This window comes from Nicotiana tabacum, chromosome 19 (genome assembly GCF_000715075.1).
Source record: "Nicotiana tabacum cultivar K326 chromosome 19, ASM71507v2, whole genome shotgun sequence".
Lineage (NCBI taxonomy): Eukaryota > Viridiplantae > Streptophyta > Magnoliopsida > Solanales > Solanaceae > Nicotiana > Nicotiana tabacum.
In genome coordinates, this window is record NC_134098.1 from 96,207,747 (window position 1) to 96,224,219 (window position 16,473).

The 16,473-nt window shown below is 46.9% G+C and overlaps 1 protein-coding gene across 1 annotated transcript; it reads left to right on the top strand.

Moving 5' to 3' along the window:
- Positions 1-1,648: 1,648 nt before the first annotated feature.
- LOC142173602 (uncharacterized) lies at positions 1,649-2,308 on the top strand. Its single transcript, XM_075239225.1, has 2 exons — positions 1,649-1,771; positions 1,904-2,308. The coding sequence occupies exons 1-2, from the start codon at positions 1,649-1,651 to the stop codon at positions 2,306-2,308; spliced, it is 528 nt and encodes a 175-aa protein (XP_075095326.1).
- The last annotated feature ends 14,165 nt before the right edge of the window (positions 2,309-16,473 follow it).

A 16,473-nucleotide genomic window follows, 5' to 3' on the forward strand; every position in this document is an offset into this window, starting at 1 on the left:
TGGAAGTTTATATTGACTATATGTAAGTTAAGCCTCTTAATGTAGGAGATCATTTAGAACATCCACAAGAGATGTTTGACATTCTCAGAAAGTACAACATGAAGCCCAACCCAGAGAAGTGTGCCTTCGGAGTGGGTTCCGGTAAGTTCCTAGGTTTTTGGTCTCTCAAGGAGGAATCAAGGGAAGCCCCGATAAAATCAAAGCCATCGAGGATATCCCGGACTAGGTGACAGGCGTGAAATAAGTACAGAGGTTGACCGGCGGCTCTAGGCAGATTCATCTCGAGGTCTTCGGAAAAGTGTCATCACTTCTTTTTTCTTTTGAAAATGAAGAACAACTTTGTATGGACTCCAAAATGCCAACAGGTACTAGAAGACATAAAAATCTACATGTCTAGCCCTCCGTTGTTGTCAAAACCAGGAGAAGGGAGCAACTATTGATTTATCTAGCAGTCTCGGAATTAGTGGTAAGTGTCATTTTGGTTCGGGAATAAGAAGGTATGCAGTCTTCAGTTTATTACATTAGTAAAATATTATCTAGAGCAGAGACATGCTATCCGCACCTTAAAAAGTTGTCCTTAGCTCCCCTAGTTTCCTCTCGAAAGCTTAGGCCTTATTTTCAATGTTATCCAATAGTCGTTGTGACAACATTTCTCTTAAGAAATGTCCTTCATAATCCTGAGTTATCGGGCCATTTGGCTAAATGGGCAGTCGAAGTCAATGAATTCGACATTACATACAAGCCCAGGACAGCAATCAAGTCACAAGTTTTGGCCGACTTTGTGGCCAATTTCAGTCCAAGATTAATGTATTTAGCTGGTAAAGAAGCAGTGTTGGTATCGGTAACGGTATCGAGAGTTTAGACCTTGTTTATGGATGGGGCTTCCAACGTAAAAGGGTCCTATCTCAGGATAGTATTAATCACTCTTTCGGGGGAAACCTTGAGACAGGCCATTAAAACTGTGCCATTAACTAAAAATAAAGCCGAGTATGAAGCTTTGGTTGCAGGACTCAAACTAGATCGAGTACTAGGTTCCGAGGTTATCGAAATAAAATGCGACTCCCAGCTGGTGGTGAACCAAGTATACGGAATCTTCGACGCCAAGGAGGAACACATGCGCAATACTTGAACAATGTTAAGGTGCTACTCTCCCGATTCAGAGAGTGGTCAATCATCGACATTCCAAGGGAGGAAAATGTGGAGGCAGGCGCATTGGCTAATTTGGGTTCATCCATAGAGATAAAATGATCTGATTTCGGTGCGTTCGTTCAATTACTGCATTCGATGTTGGATGTGGACGACTACTATGAAATTAATTCAACCAACTTAATATGGGACTGGAGGAATGAGTTTATTGAATATCTAATACATGGTAAATGTTCCGAAGATGCAAAAGCATCCCGGGCACTACGGACCAAGGTGGCTCGTTACTGTCTTGCTGATGGACAATTATATAGGAGGTCAGTCCAAGGACCATTGGCTCGGTGTCTAGGGGCCTCGGAGGCTGACTACGTGATGAGGGAAGTTCATGATGGGGATGCAGGAACCATTTCGGTGCAGACTCATTGGTTCTCAAGTTAGTCAGAGCTGGCTACAATTAGCCCCAAATGGAGCAAGACGCGAAGACATTTATACAAAAGTACGATAAATGTCAATGACATACACAATTAGTGCATCAACCGGTGGAACTTTTGCATTCGGTGGTTTGGCCATGGCCATTCATGAAATGGAGGATGGGCATAGTCGATCCTTGCCACAAGGACCTTGTAAGGTAAACTTTCTTTTGGTTTTAACTGATTATTTTACTAAATGGGTTTAAGCAGGTGCCTACCAAAAGATCGGAGAACGATAGGTGATCGATTTTATATGGGATCATATCGTCTGTCGATTTGGAATACCAAAGGATATTGCTTGTGACAACGGTCCACATTTTATAGATTCTAAAGTCACGAAGTTTCTGGAAGGATTGAAGATCAAACGAATTGCATCTTCTCCATACCACCCAACTTCAAATGGACAGGCGGAGTCGACCAACAAGGTGATTATTCAAGATCTTAAAAAGAAGTTAGAAGATGCTAAAGGCAAGTGGCCAGATGATCTACTGGGTGTGTTATGGGCATACCGGACCACGGCAAAGTTGAGAATGGGTGAAACTCCCTTTTCACTTGTGTACGGTTCAGAGGCTTTGATGCTAGTGGAAGTGGGGGAACCGACTTTAAGGTTTTCCCGAGCAAACAAAGAGAAAAATAATGAAGTGTTTCTAGTTAAGCTAGATTTGCTGGAAGAGCATTGGAAATGCAAAATATGAGGAATGATCATGGCGAGACGGTGACTACGGTTCCTTAGGTCGTAATTGATGGCCTGAAAATTTTTTAGGCGATCCGAGTCCGGCGCCCTGGCCCACTCGGAAGGCATGGTCAATAGCACACAAAAATATGGTAATCGAGCGGAATTCTAGTTTTTTGGCCGAAAAATGCAATAAATGAGGAACGATCATGGCGGGGTGGTGACTATGGTTCCTTAGGTCGTATTTGATGGCCCGAAAAATTTTAGGCGATCGGGGTCCACGGCTCCCGGGACCACTCGGAAGGCGTGAGCTATACACACGAAAATATGCAAATCGCGCGGAGTTCTAGTTTTTTGGGCGAAAAATGCAAAGCATTTGGAACGATCATGGTGGGGTGGTGACTATGGTACCTTAGGTCGTATTTGATAGACCGGAAAAATTTTAGGCGATCGGGGTCCGCGGCTCCCCAGACCACTTGGAAGGCGTGGGTATAGTACACGAAAATATGGGAATCGGGCGTAATTCTAGTTTTTTGGCCAAAAATGCAAAAAATAAGAAACGATGATCGCGGGGAGGTTACTATGGTTCCTTAGGTCGTATTTGATGGCCCGTAAAAATTTTAGGCGATCGGGTTCCAGGGGTCCCGGAACCACCTGGAAGGGTGGGCAATAGCACACAAAAATATTGTAATCGGGCGGAATTCTAGATTTTTGGCAGAAAAACGCAACAAATGAGGAATGATCATGGCTGGGCGGTGACAATTGTTCCTTAGGTCATATTTGATAGTCCGGAAAAATTTTAGGCGATAGGTGTCCGGAGTTCCCGGGTTCACTTGGAAGGCGTGGGCTATAGGACACGAAAATATGGGAATCGCGCGGAATTCTAGTTTTTTGGCCGAAAAATGGAAAAAACTAGGAACGATCATGGCTGGGCGGTGACTATGGTTTCTTAGGTCTTATTTGATAGTCCGGAAAAATTTTAGGCGATCGGGGTCCGCGTCTCTTTGGACCACTCGGAATGCGTGGGTATAGCACACAAATATATGGGAATCGGGCAAAATTCTAGTTGTTTGGCTGAAAATTGCAAAAAATGAGGAACGATCTTGGCGGGGTGGTTACTATGGTTCCTTAGGTCGTATTTGATGGCCCGGAAAATTTTTAGGCAATCGGGGTTCGGGGTTCCCGGGACCCCTTGGAAGGCGTGGGCTAAAGCACACGAAAATATGGAAATCGCGCGGAATTCTAGTTTTTTGGCTGAAAAATGCAAAAGACTAGGAACGATCATGGCGGGGCGGTGACTATGGTTCCTTAGGTCGTATTTGATAGTCCGTATATTTTTTAGGCGATCCGGGTCCGGGGGCCCGGTCCACTCGGAAGGCGTGGGCGATAGCACACAAAAATATGGGAATCGGGCGGAATTCTAGTTTTTTGGCCAAAAAATGCAAAAAATGAGGAACGATAATGGCGAGGCGGTGACTATGGTTCCTTAGGTCCTAATTAATGGACCGAAAATTTTTTAGGCGATCCGAGTCAGGTGGCCCGGCCCACTCGGAAGGCGTGGGGCACACAAAAATATGGTAATCGACTAGAATTCTAGGTTTTTGGCCGAAAAACGCAATAAATGAGGAACGATCATGGTAGGCAGTGACTATGGTTCCGTAGGTCGTATTTGATGGCCCGGAAAATTTTAGGCGATCGGGGTCCACGGCTCCCGGGACCACTCGGAAGGCGTAAGCTATAGCACACGAAATTATGCAAATCGCGCGGAGTTCTAGTTTTTTGGCCGAAAAATGCAAAGCATTTGGAACGATCATGGTGGGGCGGTGACTATGGTACCTTAGGTTGTATTTGATAGTCCGAAAAAATTTTAGGCGATCGGGGTCTGCGGCTCCCCGGACCACTTGGAAGGCGTGGGTATAGCACACAAAAATATGGGAATCGGGCGTAATTCTAGTTTTTTGGCCGAAAAATTCAAAACATGAGAAACGATGATCGCGGGGTGGTTACTATGGTTCCTTAGGTCGTATTTGACGGCCCGGAAAGATTTTTGGCGATCTGGGTCCGGGGGTCCCCGAACCACTTGGAAGGGTGGGCAATAGCACACAAAAATATTGTAATCGGGCGGAATTCTAGGTTTTTGGCCGAAAAACGCAACAAATGAGGAATGATCATGGTTGGGCGGTGACTAATGTTCCTTAGGTCGTATTTGATAGTCCGGAAAAATTTTAGGCGATAGGGGTCCGGAGTTCCCGGGTTCACTTGGAAGGCGTGGGCTATAGGACACGAAAATATGGAAATCGCGCGGAATTCTAGTTTTTTTGCCGAAAAACGGAAAAAACTAGGAACGATCATGGCTGGGCGGTGACTATGGTTCCTTAGGTCTTATTTGATAGTCCGGAAAAATTTTAGGCGATCGGGGTCCGCGGCTCTTGGGACCACTCGGAATGCGTGGGTATAGCACATGAAAATATGGGAATCGGGCGAAATTCTAGATGTTTGGCCGAAAAACGCAAAAAATGAGGAACGATCATGGCGGGGTGGTTACTATGTTCCTTAGGACGTATTTGATGGCCCGGAAAAGTTTTAGACGATCGGGGTTCGGGGTTCCCGGGACCCCTTTGAAGGCGTGGGCTAAAGCACACGAAAATATGGAAATCGCGCGGAATTCTAGTTTTTTATCTGAAAAACGCAAAAGACTAGGAACGATCATGGCGGGGCGGTGACTATCGTTCCTTAGGTCATATTTGATAGTCCGGAAATTTTTTAGGCGATCCGAGTCCGGTGGTCCGGCCCACTCGGAAGGCGTGGGGCACACAAAAATATGATAATCGAGCGGAATTCTAGCTTTTTGGCCGAAAAACGCAATAAATGAGGAACGATCATGGCGGGGCGGTGACTATGGTTCCATAGGTCGTATTTGTTGGCCCGGAAAATTTTAGGCGATCGGGGTCCTCGGCTCCCGGGACCACTCGGAAGGCGTAAGCTATAGCACACGAAATTATGCAAATCGCGCGGAGTTCTAGTTTTTTGGCCGAAAAATGCAAAGCATTTGGAACGATCATGGTGGGGCGTTGACTATGGTAACTTAGGTCGTATTTGATAGTCCGGAAAAATTTTAGGCGATCGGGGTCCGCGGCTCCCCGGACCACTTGGAAGGCGTGGGTATAGCACACGAAAATATGGGAATCGGGCGTAATTCTAGTTTTTTGGCCGAAAAATTCAAAACATGAGAAACGATGATCGCGGGGTGGTTACTATGGTTCCTTAGGTCGTATTTGACGGCCCGGAAAGATTTTTGGCGATCTGGGTCCGGGGGTCCCGGAACCACTTGGAAGGGTGGGCAATAGCACACAAAAATATTGTAATCGGGCGGAATTCTAGATTTTTGGCCGAAAAACGCAACAAATGAGGAATGATCATGGCTGGGCGGTGACTATTGTTCCTTAGGTCGTATTTGATAGTCCAGAAAAATTTTTGGAGATAGGGGTCCGGAGTTCCCGGGTTCACTTGGAAGGCGTGGGCTATAGGACACGAAAATATGGGAATCGTGCGGAATTCTAGTTTTTTGGCCGAAAAACGGAAAAAACTAGGAACGATCATGGCTGGGCGGTTACTATGGTTCCTTAGGTCTTATTTGATAGTCCGGAAAAATTTTAGGCGATCGGGGTCCGCGGCTCTTGGGACCACTCGGAATGCGTGGGCTATAGCACACAAAAATATGAGAATCGGGCGGAATTCTAGTTTTTTGGGCAAAAAATGCAAAAAATGAGGAACGATCAAGGCGAGGCAGTGACTATGATTCCTTAGGTCGTATTTGATGGCCCAGAAAATTTTAGGCGATCGGGGTCCACGGCTCCCGGGACCACTCGGAAGGCGTAAGCTATAGCACACGAAAATATGCAAATCGGGCGGAGTTCTAGTTTTTTAGGCGAAAAATGCAAAGCATTTGGAACGATAATTTTGGGGCGGTGACTATGGTACCTTAGGTCGTATTTGATAGTCCGGAAAAATTTTAGGCGATCGGGGTCCGCGGCTCCCCGAACCACTTGGAAGGCGTGGGTATAGCACACGAAAATATGGGAATCGGGCGTAATTCTAGTTTTTTGGCCGAAAAATGCAAAAAATGAGAAACGATGATCGCGGGGAGGTTACTATGGTTCCTTAGGTCGTATTTGATGGCCCGTAAAAATTTTAGGCGATCGGGGTCCGGGGGTCCCGGAACCACTTGGAAGGGTGGGCAATAGCACACAAAAATATTATAATCGGGCGGAATTCTAGATTTTTGGCAGAAAAACGCAACAAATGAGGAATGATCATTGCTAGGCGGTGACTATTTTTCCTTAGGTCGTATTTGATAGTCCGGAAAAATTTTAGGCGATAGGGGTCCGGAGTTCCCGGGTTCACTTGGAAGGCGTGGGCTATAGGACACGAAAATATGGGAATCACGCGGAATTCTAGTTTTTTCGCCGAAAAATGGAAAATACTAGGAACGATCATGGCTGGGCGGTGACTATGGTTCCTTAGGTCGTATTTGATAGTCCGAAAAAATTTTAGGCGATCCGGCTCCGGGGGGCCCGACCCACTCGGAAGGCGTGGGATATAACACACAAAAATATGGGAATCGGGCGGAATTCTAGTTTTTTGTCCAAAAAATGCAAAGAATGAGGAACGATCATAGCGAGGCGGTGACTATGGTTCCTTTTGTCCTAATTTATTGCCCGAAAAATTTTTAGGCGATCCGAGTCTGGCGGCCCGGCCCACTCGGAAGGCGTGGGGCACACAAAAATATGGTAATCGAGCGAAATTCTAGCTTTTTGGCTGAAAAATGCAATAAATGAGGAAGGATCATGGCAGGGCGGTGACTATGGTTCCTTAGGTCGTATTTGATTGCCCGGAAAATTTTAGGCGATCGGGGACCACGACTCCCGGGACCACTCGAAAGGCGTAAGCTATAACACTCGAAAATATGCAAATCGCGCGGAGTTCTAGTTTTTTGGCCGAAAAATGCAAAGCATTTGGAACGATCATGGTGGGGCGTCGACTATGGTACCTTAGGTCATATTTGATAGTCCAGAAAAATTTTAGGCGATCGGGGTCCGCTGCTCCCCGAACCACTTGGAAGGCGTGGATATAGCACACGAAAATATGGGAATCGGGCGTAATTCTAGTTTTTTGGCGAAAAAATTCAAAACATGAGAAACGATGATCACGGGGCAGTTACTATGGTTCCTTAGGTCGTATTTGATGGCCCGGAAAGATTTTAGGCGATCGGGGTCTGGGGGTCCCGGAACCACTTGGAAGGGTGGGCAATAGCACACAAAAATATTGTAATCGGGCGGAATTCTAGATTTTTGGCCGAAAAACGCAACAAATGAGGAATGATCATGGCTGGGCGGTGACTATTGTTCCTTAGGTCGTATTTGATAGTCCGGAAAAATTTTAGGCGATAGGGGTCCGGAGTTCCCGGGTTCGCTTGGAAGGCGTGGGCTATAGGGCACGAAAATATGGGAATCGCATGGAATTCTAGTTTTTTGGCCGAAAAATGGAAAAAACTAGGAACGATCGTGGCTGGGCGGTGACTATGGTTCCTTAGTTCTTATTTGATAGTCCGAAAAAATTTTAGGTGATCGGGGTCCGCGGCTCTTGGGACCACTAGGAATGCGTGGGTATACACGAAAATATGGGAATCGGGCGAAATTCTAGTTGTTTGGCCGAAAAACGCAAAAAATGAGGAACGATCATGGCGGGGTGGTTACTATGGTTCCTTAGGTCGTATTTGATGGCCCGGAAAATTTTTAGACGATCGGGGTTCGGGTTCCCGGGACCCCTTTGAAGGCGTGGGCTAAAGCACACGAAAATATGGAAATCGCGAGAAATTCTAGTTTTTTGGCTGAAAAACGCAAAAGACTAGGAACGATCATGGCGGGGCGGTGACTATGGTTCCGTAGGTCGTATTTGATAGTCCGGAAAATTTTTAGGCGATCCGGCTCCGGGGGGCCCGACCCACTCAGAAGGCGTGGGCGATAGCACACAAAAATATGGGAATCGGGCGAAATTCTAGTTTTTTGGCCAAAAATGCAAAAAATGAGGAACGATCATGGCGAGATGGTGACTATGGTTCCTTAGGTCCTAATTGATGGCCCGAAAACTTTTTAGGCGATCCGAGTCTGGCGGCCCGGCCCACTCGGAAGGCGTGGGGCACACAAAAATATGGTAATCGAGCGAAATTCTAGTTTTTAGCCGAAAAACGCAATAAATGAGGAACGATCATGGCGGGGAGGTGACTATGGTTCCTTAGGTCGTATTTGATGGCCCGGAATATTTTAGGCGATCGGGGTCCACGGCTCCCGGGACCACTTGGAAGGCGTAAGCTATAGAACACGAAAATATGCAAATCGCGCGGAGTTCTAGTTTTTTGGCCGAAATATGCAAAGCATTTGGAACGATGATGGTGGGGCGGTGACTATGGTACCTTAGGTCGTATTTGATAATCCGTAAAAATTTTAGGCGATCGGGGTCCGCGGCTCCCCGGACCACTTGAAAGGCGTGGGTATAGCACACGAAAATATGGGAATCGGGCGTAATTCAAGTTTTTTGGCCGAAAAATTCAAAACATGAGAAACGATGATTGTGGGGTGGTTACTATGGTTCCTTAGGTCGTATTTGACGGCCCGGAAAAATTTTAGGCGATCGGGGTCCGGGAGTCCCGGAACCACTTGGAAGGGTGGGTAATAGCTCACAAAAATATTGTAATCGGGTGGAATTCTAGTTTTTTGGCCGAATGATCATGGCTGGGCGGTGACTATGGTTCTTTAGGTCATATTTGATAGTCCGGAAAAATTTTAGGCGATAGGGGTCCGGAGTTCCCGGGTTCACTTGGAAGGCGTGGGCTATAGGACACGAAAATATGGGAATCGCGCAGAATTCTAGTTTTTTGGCAGAAAAACAAAAAAAACTAGGAACGATCATGGCTGGGCGGTGACTATGGTTCTTTAGGTCATATTTGATAGTCCGGAAAAATTTTAGGCGATAGGGGTCTGCGTCTCTTGGGACCACTCGGAATGCGTGGGTATAGCACACGAAAATATGTGAATCGGGTGAAATTCTAGTTGTTTGGCCGAAAAACGCGAAAAATGAGGAACGATCATGGAGGGGCGGATACTATGGTTCCTTAGGTCGTATTAGATAGTTCGGAAACTTTTTAGGTGATTGGGGTCTGGAGGTCCCGGGACCCCTCGGAAGCCGTGGGCTACACACAAAAATATGGGAATCACGCGGAATTATAGTTGTTTGGCCGAAAAACACAAAAAATAAGGAACGATTATGGCAGGGCGGATAATATGGTTCCTTAGGTCGTATTTGATTATCCGGAAAAATTTTAGGCGATCGGGGTCTGCGGCTCTTGGGACCACTCGGAATGCGTGGGTGCAGCACACGAAAATATGGGAATCGGGCAAAATTCTAGGTCTTTTTCAGTAACATGCAAAAAATGTGGAAAGATCTTGGCAGGGCTGTGACTATGGTTCCTTTGGTCTTATTTGATAGTCCGGAAAAATATTAGGCGATAGGGGTCCGGAGGTCCCGGGACCACTCGGAAGGCGTGGGCTATAACACACAAAAATATGGGAATCGCGCGGAATTCTAGTTGTTTAGCCGAAAAATGCAAAAAATGAAGAACGATCATGGCGGGGCGGATACTATGGTTCCTTAGGTCGTATTTGATAGTCCAAAAAAATTTTAGGCGATAGGGGTCAGGAGGTCCCGGGACCACTCGGAAGGCGTGGGCTATAACACACAAAAATATGGGAATCGCGCGGAATTCTAGTTGTTTGGCCGAAAAACGCAAAAAATGAGGAACGATCATGGCGGGGTGGTTACTATGGTTCCTTAGATCGTATTTGATGGCCCGGAAAAGTTTTAGACGATCGGGGTTCGGGGTTCCCGGGACCCCTTTGAAGGCGTGGGCTAAAGCATACGAAAATATGGAAATCGCGCGGAATTCTAGTTTTTTGGCTGAAAAACGCAAAAGACAAGGAATGATCATGGCGGGGCAGTGACTATGGTTCCTTAGGTCGTATTTGATAGTCCGGAAAAGTTTTAGGCGATCCGGCTCCGGGGGCCTCGACCCACTCGGAAGGCGTGGGCGATAGCACACAAAAATATGGGAATCGGGCGAAATTCTAGTCTTTTGGCCAAAAATGCAAAAAATGAGGCGAAGACTTGGAAGGCGTGGGCTATAGGATACGAAAATATGGGAATCGAGCGGAATTCTAGTTTTTTGGCCGAAAAACAGAAAAAACTAGGAACGATCATGGCTGGGCGGTGACTATGGTTCCTTAGGACTTATTTGATAGTCCGGAAAAATTTTAGGCGATCGGGGTCCGCGGCTCTTGGGACCACTCGGAAGGCGTGGGCGATAGCACACAAAAATATGGTAATCGAGCGGAATTCTAGTTTTTTTTCAGTAACATGCAAAAAATGTGGAAAGATCTTGGCAGGGCGGTGACTATGGTTCCTTTGGTCTTATTTGATAGTCCGGAAAAATATTAGGCGATAGGGGTCCGGAGGTCCCGGGACCACTCGGAAGGCGGGGCGGTGACTATGGTTCCTTAGGTCGTATTTGATAGTCCGGAAAATTTTTAGGCGATCCGACTCCGAGGGGCCCGACCCACTCGGAAGGCGTGGGCGATAGCACACAAAAATATGGGAATCGGGCGGAATTCTAGTTTTTTGGCCTAAAATGCAAAAAATGAGGAACGATCATGGTGAGGCGGTGACTATGGTTCCTTAGGTCCTAATTGATGGCCCAAAATTTTTTTAGGCGATCTGAGTCCGGCAGCCCGGCCCACTCGGAAGGCGTGGACAATAGCACACAAAAATATGGTAATCGAGCGGAATTCTAGTTTTTTGGACGAAAAATGCAATAAATGAGGAACGATCATGGCGGGGCGGTGACTATGGTTCCTTAGGTCGTATTTCATAGTCCAGCAAAATTTTAGGCGATAGGGGTCAGGAGGTCCCGGGACTACTCAGAAGGCGTGGGCTATAACACACAAAAATATGGGAATCGCGCGGAATTCTAGTTGTTTGGCCGAAAAACGCAAAAAATGAGGAACGATCATGGCGGGGTGGTTACTATGGTTCCTTAGGTCGTATTTGATGGCCCGAAAACCTTTTAGGCGATCGGGGTTCGGGGTTCCCGGGACCCCTTGGAAGGCGTGGGCTAAAGCAGACGAAAATATGGAAATCGCGCGGAATTCTAGTTTTTTGGCTGAAAAATGCAAAAGACTAGGAACGATCATGGCGGGGCGGTGACTATGGTTCCTTAGGTCGTATTTGATCCTCCGGAAAATTTTTAGGCGATCCAGCACCGGGGGGCCCGACCCACTCGGAAGGCATGGGCGATAGCACACAAAAATATGGGAATCGGGCGGAATTCTATTTTTTTTGCCAAAAAATGCAAAAAATGAGGAACGATCATGGCGAGGCGGTGACTATGGTTCCTTAGGTACTAATTGATGGCCCAAAATTTTTTTAGGTGATCCGAGTCCGGCGGCCCGGCCCACTCGGAAGGCGTGGGCTATAGCACACAAAAATATGGTAATCGAGCGGAATTCTAGTTTTTTGGCCGAAAAACGCAATAAATGAGGAACGATCATGGCAATGCGATGATTATGGTTCCTTAGGTCGTATTTGATGGCCCAAAAATTTTTAGGCGATCGGGGTCCACGGCTCACGGGACCACTCGGAAGGCGTAAGCTATTGCACACGAAAATATGCAAATCGCGCGGAGTTCCAGGTTTTTGGCCGAAAAATGCAAAGCATTTGGAACGATCATGGTGGGGCGGTGACTATGGTACCTTAGGTCATATTTGATAGTCCGGAAAATTTTTAGGCGATCGAGGTCCGCGGCTCCCCGGACCACTTGGAAGTCGTGGGTATAGCAAACGAAAATATGGGAATCGGGCGTAATTCTAGTTTTTTTGCAGAAAAATGCAAAAAATGAGAAACGATGATCGTGGGGCGGTTACTATGGTTCCTTAAGTCGTATTTGACTACCCAGAAAAATTTAAGGCGATCGGGGTCCGGGGGTCCCGGAACCACTTGGAAGGGTGGGCAATAGCACACAAAAATATTGTAATCGGGCGGAATTCTAGTTTTTTGGCCGAAAAACGCAACAAATGAGGAATGATCATGGCTGGGCGGTGACTATGGTTCCTTAGGTCATATTTGATAGTCCGGAAAAATTTTAGGCGATAGGGGTCCGGAGTTCCCGGGTTCACTTGGAAGGCGTGGGCTATAGGACACGAAAATATGGGAATCTAGTGGAATTCTAGTTTTTTGGCCGAAAAACAGAAAAAACTAGGAACGATCATGGCTGGGCGGTGACTATGGTTCCTTAGGACTTATTTGATAGTCCGGAAAAATTTTAGGCGATCGGGGTCCGCGACTCTTGGGACCACTCGGAATGCGTGGGTATAGCACACGAAAATATGGGAATCGGGCGAAATTCTAGTTGTTTGGCCGAAAAATGCAAAAAATGAGGAACGATCATGGCGGGGTGGTTACTATGGTTCCTTAGGTCGTATTTGATGGCCCAGAAAATTTTTAGGTGATCGGGGTTCGGGGTTCCCGGCACCCCTTTGAAGGCGTGTGCTAAAGCACACGAAAATATGGAAATCGCGCGGAATTCTAGTTTTTTGGCTGAAAAACGCAAAAGACTAGGAACAATCATGGCGGGGTGGTGACTATGGTTCCTTAGGTCATATTTGATAGTCCAGAAAATTTTTAGGCGATTCGGCTCCGAGGGCCCTGACCCACTCGGAAGGCGTGGGTGATAGCACACAAAAATATGGGAATCAGGCGGAATTCTCATTTTTTGGCCAAAATTTGCAAAAAGTGAGGAACGAACATGGTGAGGCGGTGACTATGGTTCCTTAGGTCTTAATTGATGGCCCGAAATGTTTTTAGGCAATCCGAGTCTGGCGGCCCGGCCCACTCGGAAGGCGTGGGCAATAGCACACAAAAATATGGTAATCGAGCGGAATTCTAGTTTTTTGGCCGAAAAATGCAAGAAATGAGGAACGATCATGGCGGGGCGGTGACTATAGTTCTTTAGGTCGTATTTGATGGCCCGGAAAATTTTAGGCGATCGGGGTCCATGACTCCCGGGACCACTCGGAAGGCGTAAGCCATAGCACACGAAAATATGCAAATCGCGCGGAATTCTAATTTTTTGGCCGAAAAATGCAAAGCATTTGAATGATCATGGTGGGGAGGTGACTATGGTACCTTAGGTCGTATTTGATAGTACGAAAAAATGTTAGGCGATCGGAGTCTGCGGCTCCCCGGACCACTTGGAAGGCGTGGGTATAGCACACAAAAATATGGGAATCGGGCGTAATTCTAGTTTTTTGGCCGAAAAATGCAAAAAATGAGAAACGATGATGGCGGGGCGGTTACTATGGTTCCTTAGGTCGTATTTGACGGCCCGGAAAAATTTTAGGCGATCGGGGTCCGGGGGTCCCGGAACCACTGGGAAGGGTGGGCAATAGAACACAAAAATATGTAATCGGGCGGAATTTCTAGTTTTTTGGCCGAAAAACGCAACAAATGAGGAATGATCATGGCTGGGCGGTGACTATGGTTCCTTAGGTCGTATTTGATAGTCCGAAAAAATTTTAGGCGATAGGGGTCCTGAGGTCCCGGGACCACTCGGAAGGTGTGGGCTATAACACACGAAAATATGGGAATCGCGCGGAATTCTAGTTGTTTGGCCGAAAAACGCAAAAATTAAGGAACGATCATGGTTGGGCGGTGACTATGGTTCCTTAGGTTTTATTTTATAGTTCGTAAAAATTTTAGGCGATAGGGGTCTGGAGACCCGGGACCACTTGTAAGGAGTGGGTATAGCACACGAAAATATGGGAATCGGGCGGAATTCTAGTTGTTTTGCCAAAAAATGCAAAAAATGAGAAACGATCATGGCGGGAAGGTGAATATGGTTCCTTAGGTCTTATTTGATGGCCCAAAAACTTTTTAGGTGATCCGAGTGCGGGGGGCACGGCCCACTCGGAAGGCGTGGGCTATAGCACACGAAAATATGGCAATCGCTCGGAATTCTAGTTGTTTGGCCGAAAAACGCAAAAAATAAGGAACGATCATGGCGGGGCGGATACTATGGTTCCTTAGGTCGTATTTGATTGCCCGGAAAAATTTTAGGCGATCGGGGTCCGCGGCTCTTGGGACCACTCGGAATGCGTGGGTATAGCACACAAAAATATGGTAATCGGGCGAAATTCTAGGTCTTTTTCAGTAACATGCAAAAAATGTGGAAAGATCTTGGTAGGGCGGTGACTATGGTTCCTTTGGTCTTATTTGATAGTCGGGAAAAATATTAGGCGATAGGGGTCCGGAGGTCCCGGGACCACTCGGAAGGTGTGGGCTATAACACACAAAAATATGGGAATCGCGCGGAATTCTAGTTGTTTGGCCGAAAAACGCAAACAATGAGGAACGATCATGGCGGGGCGGATACTATGGTTCATTAGGTCGTATTTGATAGTTCGGAAAAATTTTAGGCGATAGGGGTCAGGAGGTCCCGGGACCACTCGGAAGGCGTGGGCTATAACACACAAAAATATGGGAATCGCGCGGAATTCTAGTTGTTTGGACGAAAAATGCAAAAAATGAGGAACGATAATGGCGGGGTGGTTACTATGGTTCCTTAGGTCGTATTTGATGGCCCGGAAAAGTTTTAGGCGATCGGGGTTCGGGGGGCCCGACCTACTCGGAAGGCGTGGGCGATAGCACACAAAAATATGAGAATCGGGCGGAATTCTAGTTTTTTGGCCAAAAAATGCAAAAAATGAGGAAAGATTATGGCGAGGCGGTGACTATGGTTCCTTAGGTCCTAATTGATGGCCCAAAAAATTTTTAGGCGATCCGAGTCCGGCGGCCCGGCCCACTCGGAAGGCGTGGGCAATAGCACACAAAAATATGGTAATCGAGCGGAATTCTAGTTTTTTTGCCGAAAAACGCAATAAATGAGGAACGATCATGGCGGGGCGGTGACTATGGTTCCTTAGGTCGTATTTGATGGCACGGAAAATTTTAGGCGATCGGAGTCCATGGCTCCCGGGACCACTCGGAAGGCGTAAGCTATAGCACACGAAAATATGCAAATCGCGCGGAGTTCTAGTTTTTTGGCCGAAAAATGCAAAGCATTTGGAACGATCATGGTGGGGCGGTGACTTTGGTACCTTAGGTCGTATTTGATAATCCATAAAATTTTTAGGCGATCGGGGTCCGCGGTTCCCCGGACCACTTGGAAGGCATGGGTATAGCACACGAAAATATGGAAATCGCGCGGAATTCTAGTTTTTTGGCTGAAAAACACAAAAGACTAGGAACGATCATGGAGGGGCGGTGACTATGGTTCCTTAGGTCATATTTGATAGTCCGGAAAATTTTTAGGCGATCCGGCTCCGGGGGGCCCGACCTACTCGGAAGGCGTGGGCGATAGCACACAAAAATATGAGAATCGGGCGGAATTCTAGTTTTTTGGCCAAAAAATGCAAAAAATGAGGAAAGATTATGGCGAGGCGGTGACTATGGTTCCTTAGGTCCTAATTGATGGCCCAAAAAATTTTTAGGCGATCCGAGTCCGGCGGCCCGGCCCACTCGGAAGGCGTGGGCAATAGCACACAAAAATATGGTAATCGAGCGGAATTCTAGTTTTTTTGCCGAAAAACGCAATAAATGAGGAACGATCATGGCGGGGCGGTGACTATGGTTCCTTAGGTCGTATTTGATGGCACGGAAAATTTTAGGCGATCGGAGTCCATGGCTCCCGGGACCACTCGGAAGGCGTAAGCTATAGCACACGAAAATATGCAAATCGCGCGGAGTTCTAGTTTTTTGGCCGAAAAATGCAAAGCATTTGGAACGATCATGGTGGGGCGGTGACTTTGGTACCTTAGGTCGTATTTGATAATCCAGAAAATTTTTAGGCGATCGGGGTCCGCGGTTCCCCGGACCACTTGGAAGGCGTGGGTATAGCACACGAAAATATGGGAATCGGGCGTAATTCTAGTTTTTTGGTCGAAAAATGCAAAAAATGAGAAACGATGATGGCGGGGCAGTTACTATGGTTCCTTAGGTCGTATTTGACAGCCCAGAAAAATT